Consider the following 20,611-nt stretch of genomic DNA (forward strand, 5'->3'; position numbering starts at 1 on the left):
ACCCTTACTGTAAGTTCTCATCTAGTTCTGCAACTTTCTTCTTTAACTCCTGGTTCTCCGTGATTGCAGTGTGAGCTGTGATTTCGGTTCTAATTTTAGCAGCAGTAAGCGCTGCTGATTCTTCTTCTAGCTCCTGAACTCTGTCTCTCAGGGAGGTGAGGAGAGATGATTTTCTAGCATTATCTTCTCTGTAATTCTCCATTTCAGCTTTCAGCTCTTGACAGGAGGCTTCTTTCGAAAGCATCTTGGATCGGAGGTCTCGAAGCTAACATGGAAAACCCGTAAAAAGGAGGAAAAGGATTTCAGTGGCGTAAGCGTGAAGTACTTTCGAGAAACCCAAAACCATAATTTCAAATCTCACTCTTCGTTCATGACTTAATCCAGCTTTTCTTTTTTTTCACATTTGTATCTGTATCACCAGATGGGAACTTACAACTAAACAGTGGACTTCACGTACTGTCCCTTTCAAAGCCAACTGAGCAATGTCTTGGGGTGATTAGTATCACTCAAGAGACTTCTGTGGTATACAAAAAAGCAATAAAATACTTTCAACGGTAATTCATTTCCTAAATCTGCATTGCTTTTACTGCTGCTAACAACGAAACAAGAAACCTACAAACTAAGATATTGTAATTTCACAGCCACAGCTGATTCCTAAGTAGGTACAGACTAGTTGACACGTCACCGTAGTTCTTGCACTTGCCTTCGGGATCCTTATTGTGGGCAATTTTAAAAATATTAATAATAAAAAAATAATAATAGATGTCTGGGGAAAACACAGAAGAAAAGAAAAATCCTTACAGAATTTATACAAAAGAAACATTTTAACTTTTATAAATTCTGTGGCATCAAAATGCTGTACAACGTATTGGCCCGATTAAGATGTCAGATCCGCCCTATAAGAAAACTTCTTTGGAACTATGAGTATCCGTGCACACAATTTTTCACACACACAAGGTACCAAATCTTCCTGGTAGGCCAGTGAAAGGACAGTTACCTCACAGGCAAGCTCAGGCCCCCTCAAGCCCACCAGACTGTGAGCAGAGTGGGTCCAGAGGGACTCTCTCAGGAACTCCACAATAGACCTGATCCAGCCCAGAGGGAAGACAGACCCCAATCATTGTCCTAGAATTTCCCCCAGCCAATCCAAACTAACACTAGGAAGGGATTCAGAATTCCTTTCTAAGACCTCCAGACTGCAAGCTAATCATGTTAAAGATACATATTCAGGGAGATGCTAAAAATGACCCAACACCAAGCCAACTTCAACCAAAGTCATCAGGTGCCCCCAAGTCTCTCAAGGGTGGGAAGCTCCTCTGACAGGATCCAGGATCTAGCCCATGTCACCTCACTCTGCACCACAGCAAGTGCACAACCTTTCAGGAATGTTCTCTATAAGCGGAGTAGGCGCACCAAAGGAGTATCACCTTTGCCAAAAGATGTAAAACTGTGTTCTCCCAACCTATTTCTAATCACTTCTACACTCTGTTTCACTCTCTAAGAAGCTAAAAGGGCCCATGTCTAAGTCACAAAGATGCATAGTCTTACCTCGGACTGAGCGCATTCAAATTTGACCAAACTTGCCGCCAGTTCGCTTCGAGCATTTTCGGCCACATTCCGATAGTGGCTCAACTGCTCCCGAGTGACTGGGACTTCCAAGGGACGGTGGTAAACTTCCTGATAGGGATCCCCCCAAAAGACAAAACAGAAAGAAGAGTTTTAAACCACCTTTTCTGTGCAGCTGTGCAAACCAAGATTACACACAGAGCATTCTTTGTAGCCCCCCCGCCATGTCTCGAAAACGCTGCCCAGCTCATGTCTTCGTCCTTATCGCTTTACTCTCAAAATTCTGACGGAGGCGGGAGGCTGACCAGGAAGGAATGACGTGCTCTCACAGACGGTGTTTAAGAACTGGCCTTTGGGGCGCCTGGGTGGCTCAATGGGTTAAGCCGCTGCCTTCAGCTCAGGTCATGATCTCAGGGTCCTGGGATCGAGTCCCGCATCGGGCTCTCTGCTCAGCAGGGAGCCTGCTTCCTCCTCTCTCTCTCTCTGCCTGCCTCTCTGCCTACTTATGATCTCTCTCTGTCAAATAAATAAATAAAATCTTAAAAAAAAAAAAAAAAAAAAGAACTGGCCTTTGCCACGATAGAGAGCTTCCTTCCACCCAAAACTCAAATGCTCCTTGACCTCTGACCAGAATGGATCGAGTCCTCACAGGACTGTCAGAACAGACACAGTACGACAAGGTCCACAGCAGAGAGACCGATTTCATTGTCCTTGTGTTTCCAGACTACAAAAAGGATCAACTCACCTCACCTTTTGACGAAAGGGCATCATTTATTACCAAAGAGATTGTGTGAGTTGAAGGCAAAAGGCTGTCTCCTTCCTAATTATTCACTAAACCATTTATTCTCAATCTCATAGCCTCTCTGGGGATTATGACTCAGGAAGGTGACTCAGATGAACTTGGGAGACCAGCGATCGTGAGGCAAGGCCTGAGGAGACCTTGTCCCACCCACCAGGCAACAGCCCTCAGCTCCACGGACGGCCGCCAACACAGAAATGTGGATCCGAGCCGAGCCAAATTTTTCCAATTTTTCAAGACAAGTCCTATATCCAGACTTTCTGAAGTAAAAATTTTCAGTTTTTGCAACTTGGCAACTAATTTCAATGTTTAAAAAAGAAACACCATAGGAGCCAAATAAACACATCTGCAGAGCAGATTTGATGGGTTTGGCCTGTGGGTCAGAGTTGACGAACTCTGGTTCTGTTACTTACACCATAAGGCCTGCTTCTTTCAAGAATTATTCCTGACCTTGGACAGATACCTATGCCTACCTCTGTCAAGTTTCCAAGGCCTGTGGTCTTTGCGAAAGACACACAGAAAAGCCATTCATTTTTGAAGGAATATGAGAGAGGTCACACAAAGCATGTTTTCCTGGAATTATCCACGAGGCCTCAGGGGACACACAAGTTAAACTGGTTGATGGCTGCCCAGCTCCTGAACTGCCAAAGACTACTGTTTGGAAACACTCGAGAATGCAAAAGTCCTCTCAAAGCCCTTCACTTTACAACAAGCGTTGTCATGACTAGTGTGTTTCGACGCACGAAATGCCAAACAAAACCTTCAGTGCACCTAGTAACAGCCCGTGTTTGCCAGACACAACATATCCAAAAAGATGGTAGGTGTGTACTCCTGGGGAGAAAGCATAAAAGGCTGAATGACATCTAATGAGAGAACCACATCCTGGTCAGCCTCACTTTATACTCAGAAGTGACTTTCTCACCCCTAACCACCACAGCAAGATTTCCCAAAACAGGCCACATAAGGACTGTGGCCACTTATGAGAGGTATAAAGTAGAGTGTGTAGGACACATCAATTTATTTGACGTCTTTAAAGATTTTATGTAGGGGCATCTGGGTGGCTCAGTGGGTTAAGCCTCTGCCTTCGGCTCAGGTCATGATCTCAGGGTCCTGGGATCGAGCCCCGCATGGGGCTGTCTGCTCAGCAGGGAACCTGCTCTCCCAACCCACTCCCCCACCCCGCCTGCCTCTCTGCCTCCTTGTGATCTGTCAAATAAATAAATAAAATCTTTAAAAAATAAAAAATAGGGACGCCTGGGTGGCTCAGTTGGTTGAGCAGCTGCCTTCGGCTCAGGTCATGATCCCAGCGTCCTGGGATCGAGTCTCACATCGGGCTCCTTGCTCGGCAGGGAGCCTGCTTCTCCCTCTGCCTCTGCCTGCCATTCTGTCTGCCTGTACTCGCTCGCTCTCTCTCTCTCTCTCTCTCTCTGATAAATAAATAAAAAAAAAATCTTAAAAAAAAAAATAAAATAAAAAATAAATAAATATTTTATGTATATATTTACTTGAAAGAGACAGAGAGTGCAAGCAGGGGGAGGGGCAGAGGGAGAGATGGGGAGAGACTCTCAAGTAGGCTCCACACTGCGCATAGAGTCTGATCCAGGGCTCAATCTCATGACCCTGAGATCATGACCTAGGCGGCAATCAAGAGTCAGACACTTAACCAACTGAGCCTCCCAGTTGCCCCTGGATGGCACATCATTTTGTAAAATTCATGAGGAAAATAAGTTCTTCAATAGCTATGATTATTTCTTCCAATGACTAGCATCCCTTTTCAGGGAATGATGTAATCATTCCACCATGTTATATCTCCTTATGGAAAAGTATTATCCATTGGACATAATATTAAAAGCCACGTGAGACAGGTCAGATACGGCCCTTCATTTTAGAAGGTTACGTTCTAGAGCAGAACACTGCCAGAAATCATTAACATCTTCAAATGCAACAACACAGCAGGATCTCATGACCACGGAAGCCAGGACATGGCCCACATTAGATCACCAAGTTTAGACGACAGTTGCTCGGTCTACATCACCCTTCGAAGTCCAACAAACTAGAGATGATTCATCAAGAAATATTTACTGAAAACTTACTGAAGGCCAGGCACTGAGCTTACACCCTACTAAGATAAAGAGCATTTATCACACAACCACACTAATGATTACATGATTACAAACTGAAATGCGTGCAAGAAAGAAAAAAAGGAGCTAACAAAAGAAAGTGTGACTTAGAATCAGAGATGTGAGAAAGAAAGATTTCCCCAAAGAAGTGATGACTGAGTAGGTATTAAATAGGCAAGAGGTAATGAAGCGGGTGCAATACACATCATTCCAATAGTCAAAAGTCTGAGCAAGGGTCCTGTGGCAGGAACATGTTGCATAGGCAAAGATCTGAGCAAAGGCAGTGAGGCTGAGGGACAAGAGCAATTTAAGAAGGTGGCTTGGTAAGAGACTCTTAATGTCACAAAACAAACTGAGGGTTGCCGGGACAGGGTTGGTGGGGTTATGGACATGGGGGAGGGTATGTGCTATGCTGAGTGCTGTGAAGTGTGTAAACCTGGCGATTCACAGACCTGTACCCCTGGGGCTAATAATACATTATATGTTTATTTAAAAATTTAAAAAATATATTTAAAAAAAAGAAGAGCAGTGGCTTGAAGGGCAGCTCTGAGCTCATTCCCATGTGATAGTGCCAGGTAGGGCTTCTTTTTCCGAATCTTCCTGGCTATTCTAACCTGTGCATCTGCCATATGAAACACAGAATCCACTTATCAAACTCCCAAATATCCTGTTGGTATTTTTTTTGGGACCATGCTAATTTTAGAAAAGTTTTCAATTAGCAATAATCACGCCTCGGATAAACCTCATTGGCTACGATACTGCCACTGCGAGAACATACATCTTTTAAATATCAAGGCTTCCAAGGAAAATCACTTCTTTTTTCAATGTTCAGGAATTCGTCTATGTCCCTTAGTAGCTGTGATGACTAATTTTATGTGTCAACTTGACTGGGCCACAGGGTGTCCAGATACTTGGTTGAACACTATTCTGGGTGCGTCTGTGCGAGTGGTCCTGTGAGGTTAGCGTTTGAACTGGTAGACAGAGTAAAGCAGATTGCCCTCCCCAGCGTCAGTGGGTCTCCTCCAAGCCTGACTAGAACCCAAAAGGCTGAGGAAGGAGGAATGTGCTCTCTCTGTCAGGCTGTCTTCGAGCGGCGACGTCAACGTCTTCCCCTGCCGTGGGACTCAGACTCAGCCTGAACTTACACTACCAGCCCTCCTGGGTCTCCAGCTTGCTGGTTGCAGGTCTTGGGTTTCTCAGCCTCCATTATTCCATATCACAAATCTCTTTCTACAAATATATAGAAAGAGAAAAAAATTATAGAAAGAGTCTCTAGCCTGGGGGTATCTCTAGCCTGAGTGCTAGAGACACCCCCAGGCTGAGAGGGCTCCGGAGTGTACCACAGAAACCCACTCCCTCAAGACCCTCCGAGGTAGCCTGACAGAGAAGAAACGAATGGCAGTAGCAGGAAAGGGTTCCAGGGACAAGGAAAGACAATCCAGAAGCCGAAAGAATACATGAACGTATTCCTTTATGACTAAGCTCTTTGTCTCCGGCCTCCAGCCACCCGACAGATTCTAATGACGTGTCCGTCCCATCTCCTAGATGTCTCCAGTTTGGTTTGGAACTCTTTTCCCTGAGCTAAGAGCTGTGTTGTTGTTATGGCTTTTTGCTTTCTGGGTTTGTCCTGGATTTCTGCTCCATGACACCAGGCTCAGAGCCCAGTCTGCATTCAGGGCTGACGGTCACGGGCCGGCTCCACAGTGGTGGGCCGGCGTCCTCTCAGAATTGGATCTCTTCAGACGGGGCGGTCCCTTTGCTCTAGCAGCCATCCCCTACTTTCCCCATCCTCCTTGTCTATGTTATTTCTACTTCAGGGAATTTACTGAGGTTTTCGTGAACACTCAGTTTTATGGGCACTTGAAAAGGTGTTTTCTCTGCCTTCGGGGCTTGGAGCCCAACATGTCACAGTCAGTCCTACTTTGCTCCATTATTTGAACTGGGCCCTTCTAGCCCAGTCTCATTTCTGTCCTTTACTGTGTCATGAGCTGAGGGGGGAGTTTAAACTCCTGTCACTGCTGAAAATCTCTGCCACCCGGGATTGCTGGTTTTCTTGCTTTGGGAATGCTGGTGCTGTCTGACCTGGTGCAAAGATTCAGAACTTAACTTCCTGGTGAGCTGTACTGAGGAGCATCATAACACGCTCACGTCTTCCTTTCTGCTCTGAATCCAGTCTTTGCTTGTGCTGAGACCGCGATCCCTGATTTCTTTTTGTTTGGATCTGACGACGTAAACCTCTGTTCCGTATTTTGATCCTCAGCCTCCCTGGATCACTTTATTTATCATGTCCCCTAATATAGCTGGGTTTGAACTTGCAATTGGTCCTAAAATTCTTCTTCCCGTCCTGGATGTCTCTGTGACATTTCCACCTGTTCATGGGAAAAATATATTTGGTCTTAGGTCTGCTGCATTATTTTATGTTATGCTTCTTGTTTTAATCGCTTTTCCAAAATCTTTCACCACACATCTGTTCGCTTTGCTTTGTGTGGTCGGATCATGGGGAAGGTCTGTATTTTTGTTCTAGTTATTCGTTTAAAACTGTAAGTAATACCATTTAGACAACATCTGCTGATTCACTACAATGGCCTAAATTCCCTTCCTTGCTCCGCTTGTCCCCTCCCTTACAACTTCTAGTTTCTCATCTTTATAGCCTCATTCCAAATACCTGCCAGTGTAGCAACAAGACTGTTAGATGAAAGAAACCGAAATGCTTATGCTACCTCTCCCCTTTCTTCCTCTCTTATTCTGGCTTGTCTTCTTCTCAGAGGATTCTAATAATGCACCTGCTTAATCCCTTCTCTATGTATTCCATTTCATTCATTTCTTTTCCGTTACTTTTTAATTCTTTATTTCCATTCCATCTCTCTGATTCTCCCAATTTCTTCTCTGTGCTCACCTTCCTGCCTGGGTCCCTTATGTCTCAGAATGATTTCTGCAATGGCTTCACTTTTTTTTTGTCTTTTCTTTCCCGAGCCCCGCCCAGGTCACATTTCATCTCCTCTCCTCACCTTGCTGTATCTTCCTTGAAGTCCGTATCACTGCTTTCTGAACGCGCTTCGGGCACATGTTGGCTTTACTCAATTGTTTTATTCACGATGAATGCCTGCTCACAAGCTTTCCCGTGCTGTTTCCTTCTGGACTGCTCATGAGAAGGTGGGTGCTAGCGGGGCGCACTATGGAAGAGGTTAGTGCGCACAAAGGGACGAGATGGTAAAGTCATTCATGTTTCAGCGAAGACACAGGATTTGGGTACAACTTCCTTTGACCTCTTTTTCATTCCAGCCCATGGAGGGCTTAACACAATGCAGACTTTCCACGAGCCCCCTACTCCACAGCATCCTGCAAATCTGGCTCGTAGCGTGATTTCTACTTGGCTCTCCCTTGTCTACTTTTTGGAAGCCAGGGAGGTGCAGAGAAGCTCCCCTTCCCAGGCCACACACCTCCAGCCTTCTTGCAAATGAGAGATGCTGGCTCCACTCCTCTGGTTTGCCTCCTCATCTTTACAAAAGAAGCTCTCTCAGCCCTTCCCACCCTCCCAGACACACCTCCCTTGACCTTTGCTGCTTGGGAAAGGCTTGTCACCTACTTTGTCTTGCAAGATTTCGGCCACCTCCTGGATGGGCCAACTGTGGCATTGATTCTCAAGGTCTTTGTTGCTTGTGACTGATTTCCAGGAATAGAAGGGAGAAATGCAGGACGCCTGGGTGGCTCAGTTGGTTAAGCAGCTGCCTTCGGCGCAGCTCATGATCCCAGCGTCCTGGGATCGAGTCCAACATCGGGCCCAGGAAGCCTGCTTCTGCCTCTGCCTGCCATTCTGTCTGCCTGTGCTCACTCTCACCCCCCCCCCCGATAAATAAATAAAATCTTTAAACAATAAATAAATAAATAAATAAATAAATAAAAGAAGGGAGAAATGTTATCTGTATGTCACCACTTTTAAACTAGAAGTACCTACATAGATAGATTTTTTTAACTAAATGGCCCTTCAGTCACTTACAGGCATTAGAAAAAAAATGTCCTTTCAAACATTTTCATTTTGAAAAACAAATCTAGTTATAACAATGTGATACTCAATAGGAAATCAACAGAAAGACCAACAGAAACCCCAAGAACAGTCTTTAGTCTCTAGTGCTCAGAAAAATCTAGTGTATGGAAAAAGTAGAGAAAAAATATTGGTCAATAAATAATGAAGCTAGTTATTAAAGAACAAAAGAAAGAAATTTTAGAGTTGTACTACACATTAGAAGCCAAAATAAATTTAAGATAGACTTGAAGCACTGAATATTAAAAATGCAATAGTAAAAGTACTATTTATATGTATCTTATCTTGAAAAGGGTTTTCCAAGCATAAGCAATGAAAGAACATCAAGAAAAAGCTCACATATGACAAAAAATTTTTAAACTTCTACACGTTAAAAATATGTAAACAGAATTTAAAGGAAGAGCAAACTGGAAAAATATCCACAAAAGTAATACAAAGAGTCAAAACCATAATATGCAAAGAACCCCCTCAAACTAATAAGAAAACAAATACCACAGAGAAAAATTACATAAAAGATTGGGAGGGAGACAAACCATAAATGACTCTAAATCTCACAAAACAAACTGAGGGTTGCTGGGGGGGAGGGGATTGGGAGAGGGGGGTGGGGTTATGGACATTGGGGAGGATATGTGCTATGGTGAGTGCTGTGAAGTGTGTAAACCTGGTGATTCACACACCTATATCCTTGAGGCTAATAATACATTATATGTTTAAAAAAAATAAAAATAAAAATAAAAAAGAACTAATAATTATCAGAAGAACTATAAATGCCTAAAAAAGAGAAGTATTCAGGGCACCTGGGTGACTCAGTGGGTTAAACCTCTGCCTTCAGCTCAGGTCATGATCTCAGGGTCCTGGGGTCGAGCCCCACATTGGGCTCTCTGCTCAGGGGGGATCCTGCTTCTCCCCTCTCTCTGCCTGCCTCTCTGCCTGCTTGTGATCTCTTTCTCTCTGCCTGTCAAATAAATAAATAAAATCTTAAAAAAGAGAGAGAGAGAGAAGTATCCTTCTTCAGTGGTCATCAATTAAATACAAATTATACTACCAGTGAGATATTATTTCTGGTCTTTAAAATTGGCATTTTTTCTTAAGATTTTATTTATTTATTAGAGAGAGAGAGATCACAAGTAGGCAGAGAGACAGGCAGAGAGAGAGGGGGAAGCAGGTTCCTGCTGAGCAGAGAGCCCAACGTGGGGCTCAATCCCAGGACTCTGAGATCATGACCTGAGCCGAAGGCAGAGGCTTTAACCCACTGAGCCACCCATGCGCCCCTAAAATTGACATTTAAAATATACTTAATAATCAAGTATATTAAAAGATAGTTCTAAAAAATAAGACACAGAGAGAGAGACGGTTCTGTGAGAAACACATGCTGACACACTAATGATAGAAAGATAAGCTGGTATTAAATTTCCAGAAAAAGATTTTATAATATATATCAATGAAATTTAAGTTAATACTCTTTGCCCGAATGAGTTTCCTTCTCATAATCTTATCTGAAGAAAGGGAAACACACCAAAAGATTAAAGACAAAGATATTCAGAAAGGCAATCATCAGTAAAATTTTCCAAAACTTTTCAATAGAAAAATTGAATTAGAGCTCAAGAAGAGAAGCATGTTAACTTGAAGAAAAAAGAAAAACAAAATGTTACAGTCACACAATAAAATTACACTCAGTCATTAAAAATCATGTTGTTGGAGACTCTTTAATGACAGGGGAAAATGTAATATAATTTTAGTGAAAAGAGAAAAAATATAAAAACTACACATGCAGTTTCATCCCAGTCATGTACAAAAATTTATATAGATCCCTAAATAACAGACTGAAAGAAATTATTTTATATGTATCAAAGGATTAAAACATAGAATTTTTTTTATTTTTTAAGGAACTTTTTTTTAAAGATTTTATTCATTTATTTGACAGACAGAGATCACAAGTAGGCAGAGAGGCAGGAAGAGGGAGAGGAGGAAGCAGGCTCCCCACTGAGCAGAGAGCCTGATGCGGGGCTTGATCCCAAGACCCTGGGATCAGGACCTGAGCCAAAGGCAAAGGCTTTAACCCACTGAGCCACCCAGGCGCCCCATAGAATATTTTTTTAAAGATTTATTTATCATTGGGGGGCAAAGAGAGAAAATCTCAAGTAGACTCCCCAATGATCACAGAGTTAAAACCTAGATAGAATATTTTGGGGCGCCTGGGTGGCTCAGTGGGTTAAAGCCTCTGCCTTCGGCTCAGGTCATGATCCCAGGGTCCTGGGATCGAGCCCCGCATCCGGCTCTCTGCTCAGCGGGGAGCCTGCCTGCCTCTCTGCCTGCTTGTGATCTCTCTGTCTGTCAAATAAATAAATAAAATCTTTAAAAAAAAACCTAGAATATTTTGAACACTTACAAATTAATAAGAAAATCAATAAAATGAGGATACATATAGAGAATTCTCATTAAGAGAAATACACAAAAAGATACATAAAAAGATCCTCCAACCTCCCTAATAATCAGGTGAATAAGAATTAAAACAAAGACACACCATTTTTGGTACATCAATTTGAAAAAAATAGATTTGATAATAACAAGTGTTAGCAAAATATAAAAAAAGGGTTACCTTCATATGTAGCTGCCAGGAATATGAAATAGTTAAGCCCTTTGGATGCTCTACCGGTTTCACTGTATTAAAATCAATGTACTGAGGCATCTGGGTGGCTCAGTCGGTTCAGGGTCCGACTCCCGATTTCAGTTCAGGTGGTGATCTCAGGGTCATGGGGTCAAGCCCCATGTTGGGCTCCACACTGAGAGGGGAGCCTGCTTGAGATTCTCTCTCTCCCTTTCCCTTGGCCCCTCGCACCCCTCATGCACACACATGCATGCTCTCTCAAATAAATAAATAAACAGGAGTTAAAAAAATAAATCTATGTATTTTATGTACTAAATGTAAACATTATCCAACTGAGCAGCTCTACTCTCCAATTATCTCCCCATGAAAAATACTCACACTTATGCATAAAAATATGTTAAGGATTTTCATTATACTATGGTTTGTAATAACAAAAGAGGGAAGGGAAGAGGGCTAAAACCATACAAATTTCCACTGACAGGGCAAGTACTAAAACAAGGCATTTGCATACTATGGAATACTATGCAACACACAGGGTGAGCTAGATCGTATGTTTGAACATAATAATATCTCCACGATACATCACTGAACAAAAATAAAGTGTAGCCCCATGGTTTGACACTCTTTGTCATAAAACATATAATGGGGTTAATGTACTATTTATTTTCCATAAACATATGTAGAGAGAAATAAAAAGGTCTGAAAGCATACACATCACCTCAATAACAGTACTTACCTCTGGGGGTGACACTAGAATTGGAGCTGGGTGTAGGGAGAAGGCAATGGTTCTGTTTTTTCAAGAAAGATGCATTATTTGTATAATTAAATATAATTTAAAGAAAAGGAAAATATTGGAAAGAAAATGTTAACTGTAGTTATCTTTTAGCTATAGAACTAGATTTTATTTTCATCTTTCTTCTATATTTCTATATTTTCCAAATCCTTTACAATGACCATGTATTACTTTCTTGATCAGAATAAATGTCTCCCCTTTAATTCACAAAAATAAAAAAGAACAAAGACAAGGATAGAGAAAAATCACAAACCCACAATAAACTGTCTTTATGAGGAACACGAGCAAAAAGCAGCAACCCCAGACAGCAAAGAACACTCAAAACACGTGACAGCAGACATTTCAGGGGAGTTTTTCTCTTAGGGAAGCCTTTGTGTAGTTAGCAAACTTTTTTTGAAAATTCCTCAACTTTTTCTACAAGTATTAAATAATCTTCACTTCTCAAAAAAACTAATTTTACCCTATTCAAAATCGGCAAGATTAAAAACTTATCCATTTGTCCTCATCGGAGGATAATCTAAGTTATTAGGAATCTATCAGCTAGGCTATGAAGCAATTTTATATTAATTTTAGAAAGCCAACTACATATTATTTGATTCTGCTACTGATATTATTATGATAATGACAGAAACTGACTCACAGGGTGGCTCATAGTCTTCTCAGAATAGAGAATGGTTTCAAAGCTCAATGGCATCGAGGAGACATAAATTTATTCATAATTTAGTACACAATGTGCCCAATTACCTGACCTGGGGACAATGTCTTGGGCCAGTCTTGCTACTATGATAGATAGTTGTCTTATTACCCCCATGGACAAAAAAATGAGAAGAAAATCACTGTCTGTCTGTGACACACAAAATCTCCTAATCCATTCCTATCTCCCTATGCTATAAGCAATCTTCTCTTTGTTCCAGCATTGTTCCACACTGCAGTGCACAAGTGTGTCACCAAGGGTCTCTCAGTATGGAGTGTTTCCTGTAGTCTCAGTGTCTGTCTATCTGTCTCTCCCCCCCGCCATCTTCTTCAAGCTTCTAGGGCTGTCCCAGTCAGCAATCCCTTCTCAGACCTTCTTCCCTACTCTCCAACTTCTTCCCAGAAAATACAGTTTCTTCCCTAGTTTACATCACAAATTAAGTCTTGCAAATTGTATTTCTCCAACATAATCAGTGCTCTAGTCCATTTTTGACCACGCATCTGTTCTTATCCCTAATTTGAGGGACTTTCCTGGTCCTCCTGCTTTCGTTTCTTTGCTATGTGGATTTGGTCTCTGGGGATCACTAGTGCCTGCAGGGTGTAGTGTGATGTGTGCGGAACCCAGGAAATAAATCCTTGCAGTTGTGGGAAAAGTTTTAGAAGAGACATTACGATACAAGTTCTGTGGAAAAGCTGATCTATTATTTTCATATTATTTTCCAATTTCTTGGCTCTTAGATGTCACTCTTATTCATTTAAAAACCCTTCTATGGAGGATGAAAGAGTAGGAGGACCCTAAGCTGACCTCGTCCCTTAGATGCAACTAGGTAACAGCCGTATCAGTGTAAATGACCCAAAAAATGACACAGGGACTGGCCAGATTCTCCACAGTTAAATGTAGAGAAGAGGCCTCATAGAAGAAGGTAGAAAGGGCAGAGACAAAGTCAGGAGGAAACAGACCTGCAGAACTGTCCCCAGAAGGCAGGGGGAACTCCACAGATATAGAGAGGGGAGAGAAACAGATTCTCACAAGAGGGAGCCTGCACAAAAAAGATGAATCCTCATAACATTTGGCTTTGAAAATCAGAGGGACCAAATTCTATGATTTCTTGCCATAAGTGGGGCTTAAAACTTGGAACTTTAAAAATAGCAGGCTTGCAGGAGAGCAAGGAACACAAGAGGAAACTGAGTCCCTGCACTTAAAGAGACAGTGCAACAAATAACCCCATGGAGACATAGCATGGAAGCAGATTTTGAAAAACACCTGGGGTATATGGAACAAAGATCTGCTTACTAATCTCAGAGCACGGGTTAGGGGGGCAGGGATCATTCAGAGATTTCTCCGGGAACACAAGAGCTGGCAGCTTCATTTCCCTCCACTCCTCCTCACCATAAACACATAAACACCTGAGGGAATCAACCGTGAGCCAACATTCACTACATAACCTGCTAACAGTGTGCCCTGTCCACATGTTTTCCTGTGGAGCCAGGCCAGTGTATGCCTAGTGCTAATACCACACATCCAGCCACCGCACTCTTTTACAGATCCAATCCCGCTGCAGGTCACCTCCCAGTGATGCAGACCTTGCTGGCACTGCGCACCCCACCCCCCACACTCTCCTGAGGTTCAGTGCTACTCCATCTCTGCTAAACACCTGGTCTGACTCAACTTAAGCCCAAGGTGGCCTTAGACTGTCCCATTAACACCACAGGAACAAAACACTGTCCGTAACAGGCAAAAGGTGCCATTGAAGATGATCTGCCTAATGGCAAATGGGGCTCAGCCACAACATCAGTGTGCATAGACACACACAGGAGACACCCCTGAAGTGCCAGGTGCTGGTGAACAGGGAACACTGAAGCACAGGGCATTACAGGACATCTTTTTTATAAGGCGGCTATTTTCACTAGCAGAAGACACAGCTGACTTTTCTAACACAGAGAAACAGACACAAAGAGTAAGACAAAATGAGGAGACAAAGGAATACGTTCCAAATGAAAGAACAGGACAAAAATCACAGCAAAGGACCTAAACGAAACAGAGGTAAGTGATATGCCTGATAGAGAATTTAAAGTAATGGTCATAAAGATGGTCACTAGACTTGAGGAAAAACTGGAGGACCTCAGAGAGACCCTTAACAAAGAGATTAAAAAAAAAAACACATTAAAAAAGAACCAATCAGAGATGGAGAACTCAATATCTAAATTTAAAAATAAATAGATGGAATAAATAGTAGACTAGAGGAAGTAGAAGAATGAATCAGTGACCCAGAGGACAGAGTAATGAAAAGCAATCAAGCTGAACAGGAGAGAGACAAAATAATAATAAATGAAAACAGACTTAGTTTTCATTTAATAATAAATGGAAACAGAAATCAGTGATGCCATCAAGTGTAATAACATTCACATTATAGGACTTTAACAAGGAGAAGAGAGAGAAAAGGGGGCAAAAAATTTATTTGAGAAATAATAGCTGAAAATGTCCAAAATCTAGGGAAGAAATCAGAAATCCAGATCTAGGAGGCATGGAGAACCCCCAACAAAATTAACTAAAAGAGGGCCACACCAAGACACACAATAATTAAAATGGCAAAGTGTAGTGATAAGAGAGAATTTTAAAAGCAGAGAAAAGAAAACAGTTACATATAAGGGAAACCCCGTAAAGCTATTAACTGATTTTTCAGCAGAAACTTTGCATGCCTCACGAAAGGGACATGATATATTCAAAGTTCTGAAAGACAAAAACCTGCAGCCAAGAATAGTCCATCCAGCAAAGGCTATCATTCAGAATAGAAGGAGAGATAATGTTTCCCAGACAAACAAAAGTTAAAAGAGTTCGTGATCTAGAAATGTTAAAGGGGACTCTTGAGTGGGAGGAAAAGATCATAAGTAGGAGTAAGAAAAGTAAGAAATACAAATGCAGTAAAAATAAGCATATTTAGGGGCATCTGGGTGGCTCTGTGGGTTAAATCCTCTGCCATCAGCTCAGGTCATGATCCCAGTGTCCTGGGATCGAGCCCCGCATTGGGGTCTCTGCTTGGCAGGGAGCCTGCTCCTCTTCCTCTCTCTGCCTACCTCTCTGCCTACTTGTGGCCTCTGTCAAATAAATAAATAAAATCTTTTTTAAAAAATAAGCATATCTATAAAAATCAGTCAAGACATTCACAAAATTAAAAATGTAAAGTATGACCTCCAGTACTAAAATGGGGGGATACGAGAGAAGAATGGATTCAGACTTAAGCAATCATCAACTTAACTGCTATATGCATATCATATATAAACCTAATGACAACCATATATCAAAGACCAGTAATAGATATGCAAAAAATAAAGAGATAGGAATCCAAAGACATCACTAAAGAAAGCCAGCAAACTTTGGGAGAGGAAAGCAAGAGAAGAAAGGAACAAAGAACTACAAAACAATAAAACAAATAACAAAATGACAAAAAGTACATATTTGCCAAATAATTACAAATGAAAGTAAATGGACTGAACACCCCAATTAAAAGAAACAAGGTGATGAAATGGATTTTAAAAAGGAGACCCATCTATATGCTGCCTACAAGGGACCCATTTAGGACCTAAAGGCACATGTAGATTGAAAGTGAAGGGACGGGGGCACCTGGATGGCTCAGTGGGTTGAGCCGCTGCCTTCAGCTCAGGTCATGATCTCAGGGTCCTGGGATCGAGTCCCGCATCGGGCTCTCTGCTCAGCAGGGAGCCTGCTTCCTCCTCTCTCTCTGCCTGCCTCTCTGCCTACTTGTGATCTCTCTCTCTGTCAAATAAATAAATAAATAATCTTTAATAAAAAAAAAAAAAAGAAAGTGAAGGGATGGAAAAGTGTTTATCATGCAAATGGAAGCAAAGATAAAGGCAGGGTTGCAGGAATTACACTGGACAAAATAGACTTTAAAACAAAGACTGTAACAAGAGATAAGGAAAGACACTATATAATCATAAGGAGAACAATCCAATAGAAAGATGTATCAATTGTAAATATTTATGCATCCAACATTGGAGCTCCCAAATACATAAAATAACTAACAGCAAATATAACAGAAGAAATCTACAGTAATGTAATAATAGTAGGGGAATTTAACAACCCCCTTCCATCAATGGATAGATCATTCAAACAGAAAATCAATAAAGAAACAGAGGTTTCGAATGACCCATTGGACCAGATGGATCTAGTAGATACATTCAGAACATTCTATCCTAAAACAGCAGAATACATACTCTTTTCAAGTACACATGGAACATTCTTCATATGGTCATACATTAGACCACAAAACAAGTGTCAACAAATTCAAAAAGACTGAAGTCATGCCATGCACCTTTTCTGGTCACAATGCTATGAAACTAGAAATCAACCACAAGAAAAAAACATGGAAAGAACACAAATACGTGGATGTTAAATAACATGCTACCAAACAGTGAATGGGCCAACCAAGAAATCAGAGAGGAAATACAAGAATACATCAAGACCAATGAAAATGAAAACACAACAGCCCAAAACCTTTAGAATGCAGTAAAATCTGTTCTAGGAAGGTAGTTTATAGCAATTACAGGCCTACCTTAAGAAGCAAACAAGAAAAAAATCTCAAATGAACAATCTAACCTTACATCTAATGGAGCTAGAAAAAGAACAAACAAAACCAGTAGAAGGAAGAAAATAGTAAGATTAGATCAGAAATAAATGAAATAGAAACTTAAAAAAAAATAAAACAGAACAGATCAATGAAACTGGGAGCTAGTTCTTTGAAAAGACTAACAAAATTGATAAAACTTTAGGCAGACTCATTAAAAAAAGAAAAGAGGACTCAAATAAACAAAATCAGAAATGAAAGAGAAGAAATAACAACTAACACCACAGAAATACAAAGGATTATAAGAGAATATAAATTGGATAAGAGAATATAAATTGGAGGCGGCTGCGCGAGCTTTCCATCCTTCACACCAGCTTCTCACTCCGCATTTTACCATGCCTTTCACCCGAGACCCTTTCCAGCACCCTACATTGGATAACGATGAGACCTACCTGGGAAAACTCCGGGCTTCCAAGAAACTGCCATATAAGAACCCAGCTCACCTTGCTCAGCAACAGGAACCCTGGAGTCGGCTCAGCTCAACTCCCACAATCACCTCCATGAGGCGGGATGTTTATCTTTTTGATCCTGAGATACCAAAGGATGACCTGGATTTTCGCTTAGCAGCCTTGTACAACCACCACACAGGGACATTCAAGAACAAAAGTGAGATACTCTTACACCAGGAGACTACCCAGGATACCCATGGAATCATCAAGACCCAATTTCCTGGAGAACTTTTACCCCCTCCTCCACCACCTTCCATCACTTCCCGGTCTAACATCAGATACTGGATCAACCCTAAGAAGGAGTCTATCCACAGCATCCAGGGATCCATAGTGTCCCCTCACACTGCAGCCACCAATGGAGGCTACTCCCGAAAGACTGATGGTGGCTTCTACTCTACCTAATGTTAACAGGCCCCTGGACTAATTAATCATAGTGGAACATCTGCTGCCCATCTCCATTAAACAGATTTGTGCTGGAAAAAAAAAAAAAAGAGAGAATATAAATTGGATAACCTAGAGGAAATGGATAAATTTATTTTATTTTTTTTAAGCGCAGACTTTTTTCACTATTAACATATAATATATTTGTTTCAGGGGTACAGGTCTGTGATTCATCAGTCTTACGTAATACACAGTGCTTACCACAACACATACCTCCCCAATGTCCATTACCCTGCCACCCCATCCCCCCAACCCCTCCACTCCAACAGCCCTCTGTTTGTTTCCTGAGATTAAAAGTCTCTTAGGGGCGCCTGGGTGGCTCAGTGGATTAAGCCGCTGCCCTCGGCTCAGGTCATGATCTCAGGGTCCTGGGATCGAGTCCCACATCGGGCTCTCTGCTCAGCAGGGAGCCTGCTTCCTCTTCTCTCTGCCTGCCTCTCTGCCTACTTGTGATCTCTCTCTCTGTCAAATAAAAAAAAAAAAAAAAAAAAAAAGTCTCTTAGGGTGTGTCTCCCTCTCTGGTTTCATCTTGTTTCATTTTTTCCTCTCTTCCCCTATGAAGCTCTGTCTTGTTTCTCAAATTCCACGTATCAGTGAGATCATATGATAACTGTCTTTCTCTGATTGATTTATATCACCTAACATAATACCCTCTGGATCATCCACATCGTTGCAAATGTTAAAATTTCATTTTGATGGTTGCATAATATTCCAGTGTGTGTGTGTGTGTGTACCACATCTTCTGTAATAGATAAATTCTTTAAAAAATATAACCTCCCAAATTGAATCAGAAACAAATAAGAAATTTGAACAAACCAACTAACCAGCAATGAAATTGCATCAATAATTTAAAAACTCCCAACAAACAAAAGTCCAGAATTAGACAGCTTCACAGATGAATTCTACAAAACATTTAAAGAAGAACTAATGCCTGTTCTTCTCAAACTATTCCAAAAAATAGAAGAGGAAGGAAAACTTCCATATTTATTCTCTGAGGCCAGCATTACCCTAATACCAAAACTAGATAAAAATACTAAAAAGAGATTAAGAGAGAACAAGAAATACAAGCCAACATCTCTGATCACCAAAAATGCAAAAATCCTCACCAAAATATTAGCAAACCAAATCCAACATTTTAAAAAATCATTCACTACAATCAAGTAGGGATTTATTTCTTGGATGCAAGGGTGGTCCAATATTTGCAAAGAAAAGGAAACACTAATTGGGGAAGATATACACACCCCTATGTTTATACTAGCATTATTTACAGTAGCTAAGATATGGAAGCAACCCAAATTTCCATCCACAGATGAATGTATGAAGATGACATTGGGGGGGGGGTGCATGTGCGTGTGTGTAAAGCAATATTACTCAGCCATAAAAAACAGTAAGATTTTTGTCATTTGTGACAACATAATGCTCAGGGAAATAAGTCAGAGAGAGATAGAACCCACATGATTTCATTTACATGTGGAATCCAAACAACAAAACCAAAAAGAAAAAAACCAAAAACAGAACATCTCTTAAATACAGAGAACAAACTGATGGTTGCCAGAGGAAGGTGGGTGGAGGAATAGATGATATAGGTAAAAGGGATTAAGAAGTACAAATTTCCAGTTATAAAATAAATAAGTCATGGAGATGAAAAGTACAGCATCGGAAATATAGTCAATAATACTGTAATAACTCGCATGTGATAAGATGGTGACTATATTTACCGTGATAAGCAATGAGTACCATACAGAATTGTCTAATAACTGTGTAACGCTCCTGAAATTATTCTAACACTGTATGTCAACTACACTTCCAATAATAAGTTTTTTTAAAAGCACAGAAGAGTACTATAGGAACAGCACCATAAAGAAATGTACGAAACGGTATCAGTAACCTTTCTGATTGGTAATAATGTGGGTGACTTTTTTTTAATTGATTGCACAGATCATGATTAACCAGAATAGATACAACAAGGTGGATGAAGACGGGAGTGGTAATAGGAATAAACATTTCTGCCTGGATGTCCCACGAAAGCTCGGCAGAAAAGCGAAGTCCAGCACCGGTCAGCTAGAGGAGGGGCCTGGGAAGGAACGGAGCAGGCACCATAGGCGAGAAACCGTTCAAGATACATGGCAAGCTTGGGGCGCCTGGGTGGCTCAGTGGGTTAAAGATACATGGCAAGCTTGAACAAACTAACTTTCCATGTGACTGAAGGTTTGGCTAGAGATTAGACAGGGGTAATGTGATTCGGCTGACCTAAGGAGTCTGTCTATTACCCACCCTGTCTACAGAGGACAGTGTTCGCCTGCTAGGGGAGGAATCTGGTCGGGTCTGCGTGTCATCACGTCTACTCTGTGGAGCTGAAGAGGTTAGATCAGTACAAAGGAGATGTGATGAAGGGAAACCAGCCAGGAGGCGATTGCATCAGCCTACACTGATTTTTGGATGAAGCTTTGGCAA

General features: G+C 41.4%; 1 protein-coding gene and 1 pseudogene across 2 annotated transcripts in view; one reads left to right on the forward strand and one right to left on the reverse strand.

The window, feature by feature from the left end:
• Window positions 1-20,611, reverse strand: part of CCDC170 (coiled-coil domain containing 170) — a 99,559-nt gene that overhangs the window by 54,955 nt on the left and 23,993 nt on the right. The window contains exons 3-4 of the mRNA XM_082730076.1: window positions 1,549-1,677; window positions 9-265 (exon numbers count right to left, since the gene is read on the reverse strand). Of these exons, the coding sequence (XP_082586202.1) occupies window positions 9-265; window positions 1,549-1,677 (386 nt within the window). The remainder of the gene's footprint in view (window positions 1-8; window positions 266-1,548; window positions 1,678-20,611) is intronic.
• LOC309865938 (cilia- and flagella-associated protein 276 pseudogene) lies at window positions 17,548-18,207 on the forward strand (annotated as a pseudogene). Its single transcript has one exon. The product of its transcript is annotated as a cilia- and flagella-associated protein 276 pseudogene (transcript).

This window comes from Mustela nivalis, assembly GCF_964662115.1.
Source record: "Mustela nivalis genome assembly, chromosome: 5".
In the NCBI taxonomy this organism is placed as follows: domain Eukaryota; kingdom Metazoa; phylum Chordata; class Mammalia; order Carnivora; family Mustelidae; genus Mustela; species Mustela nivalis.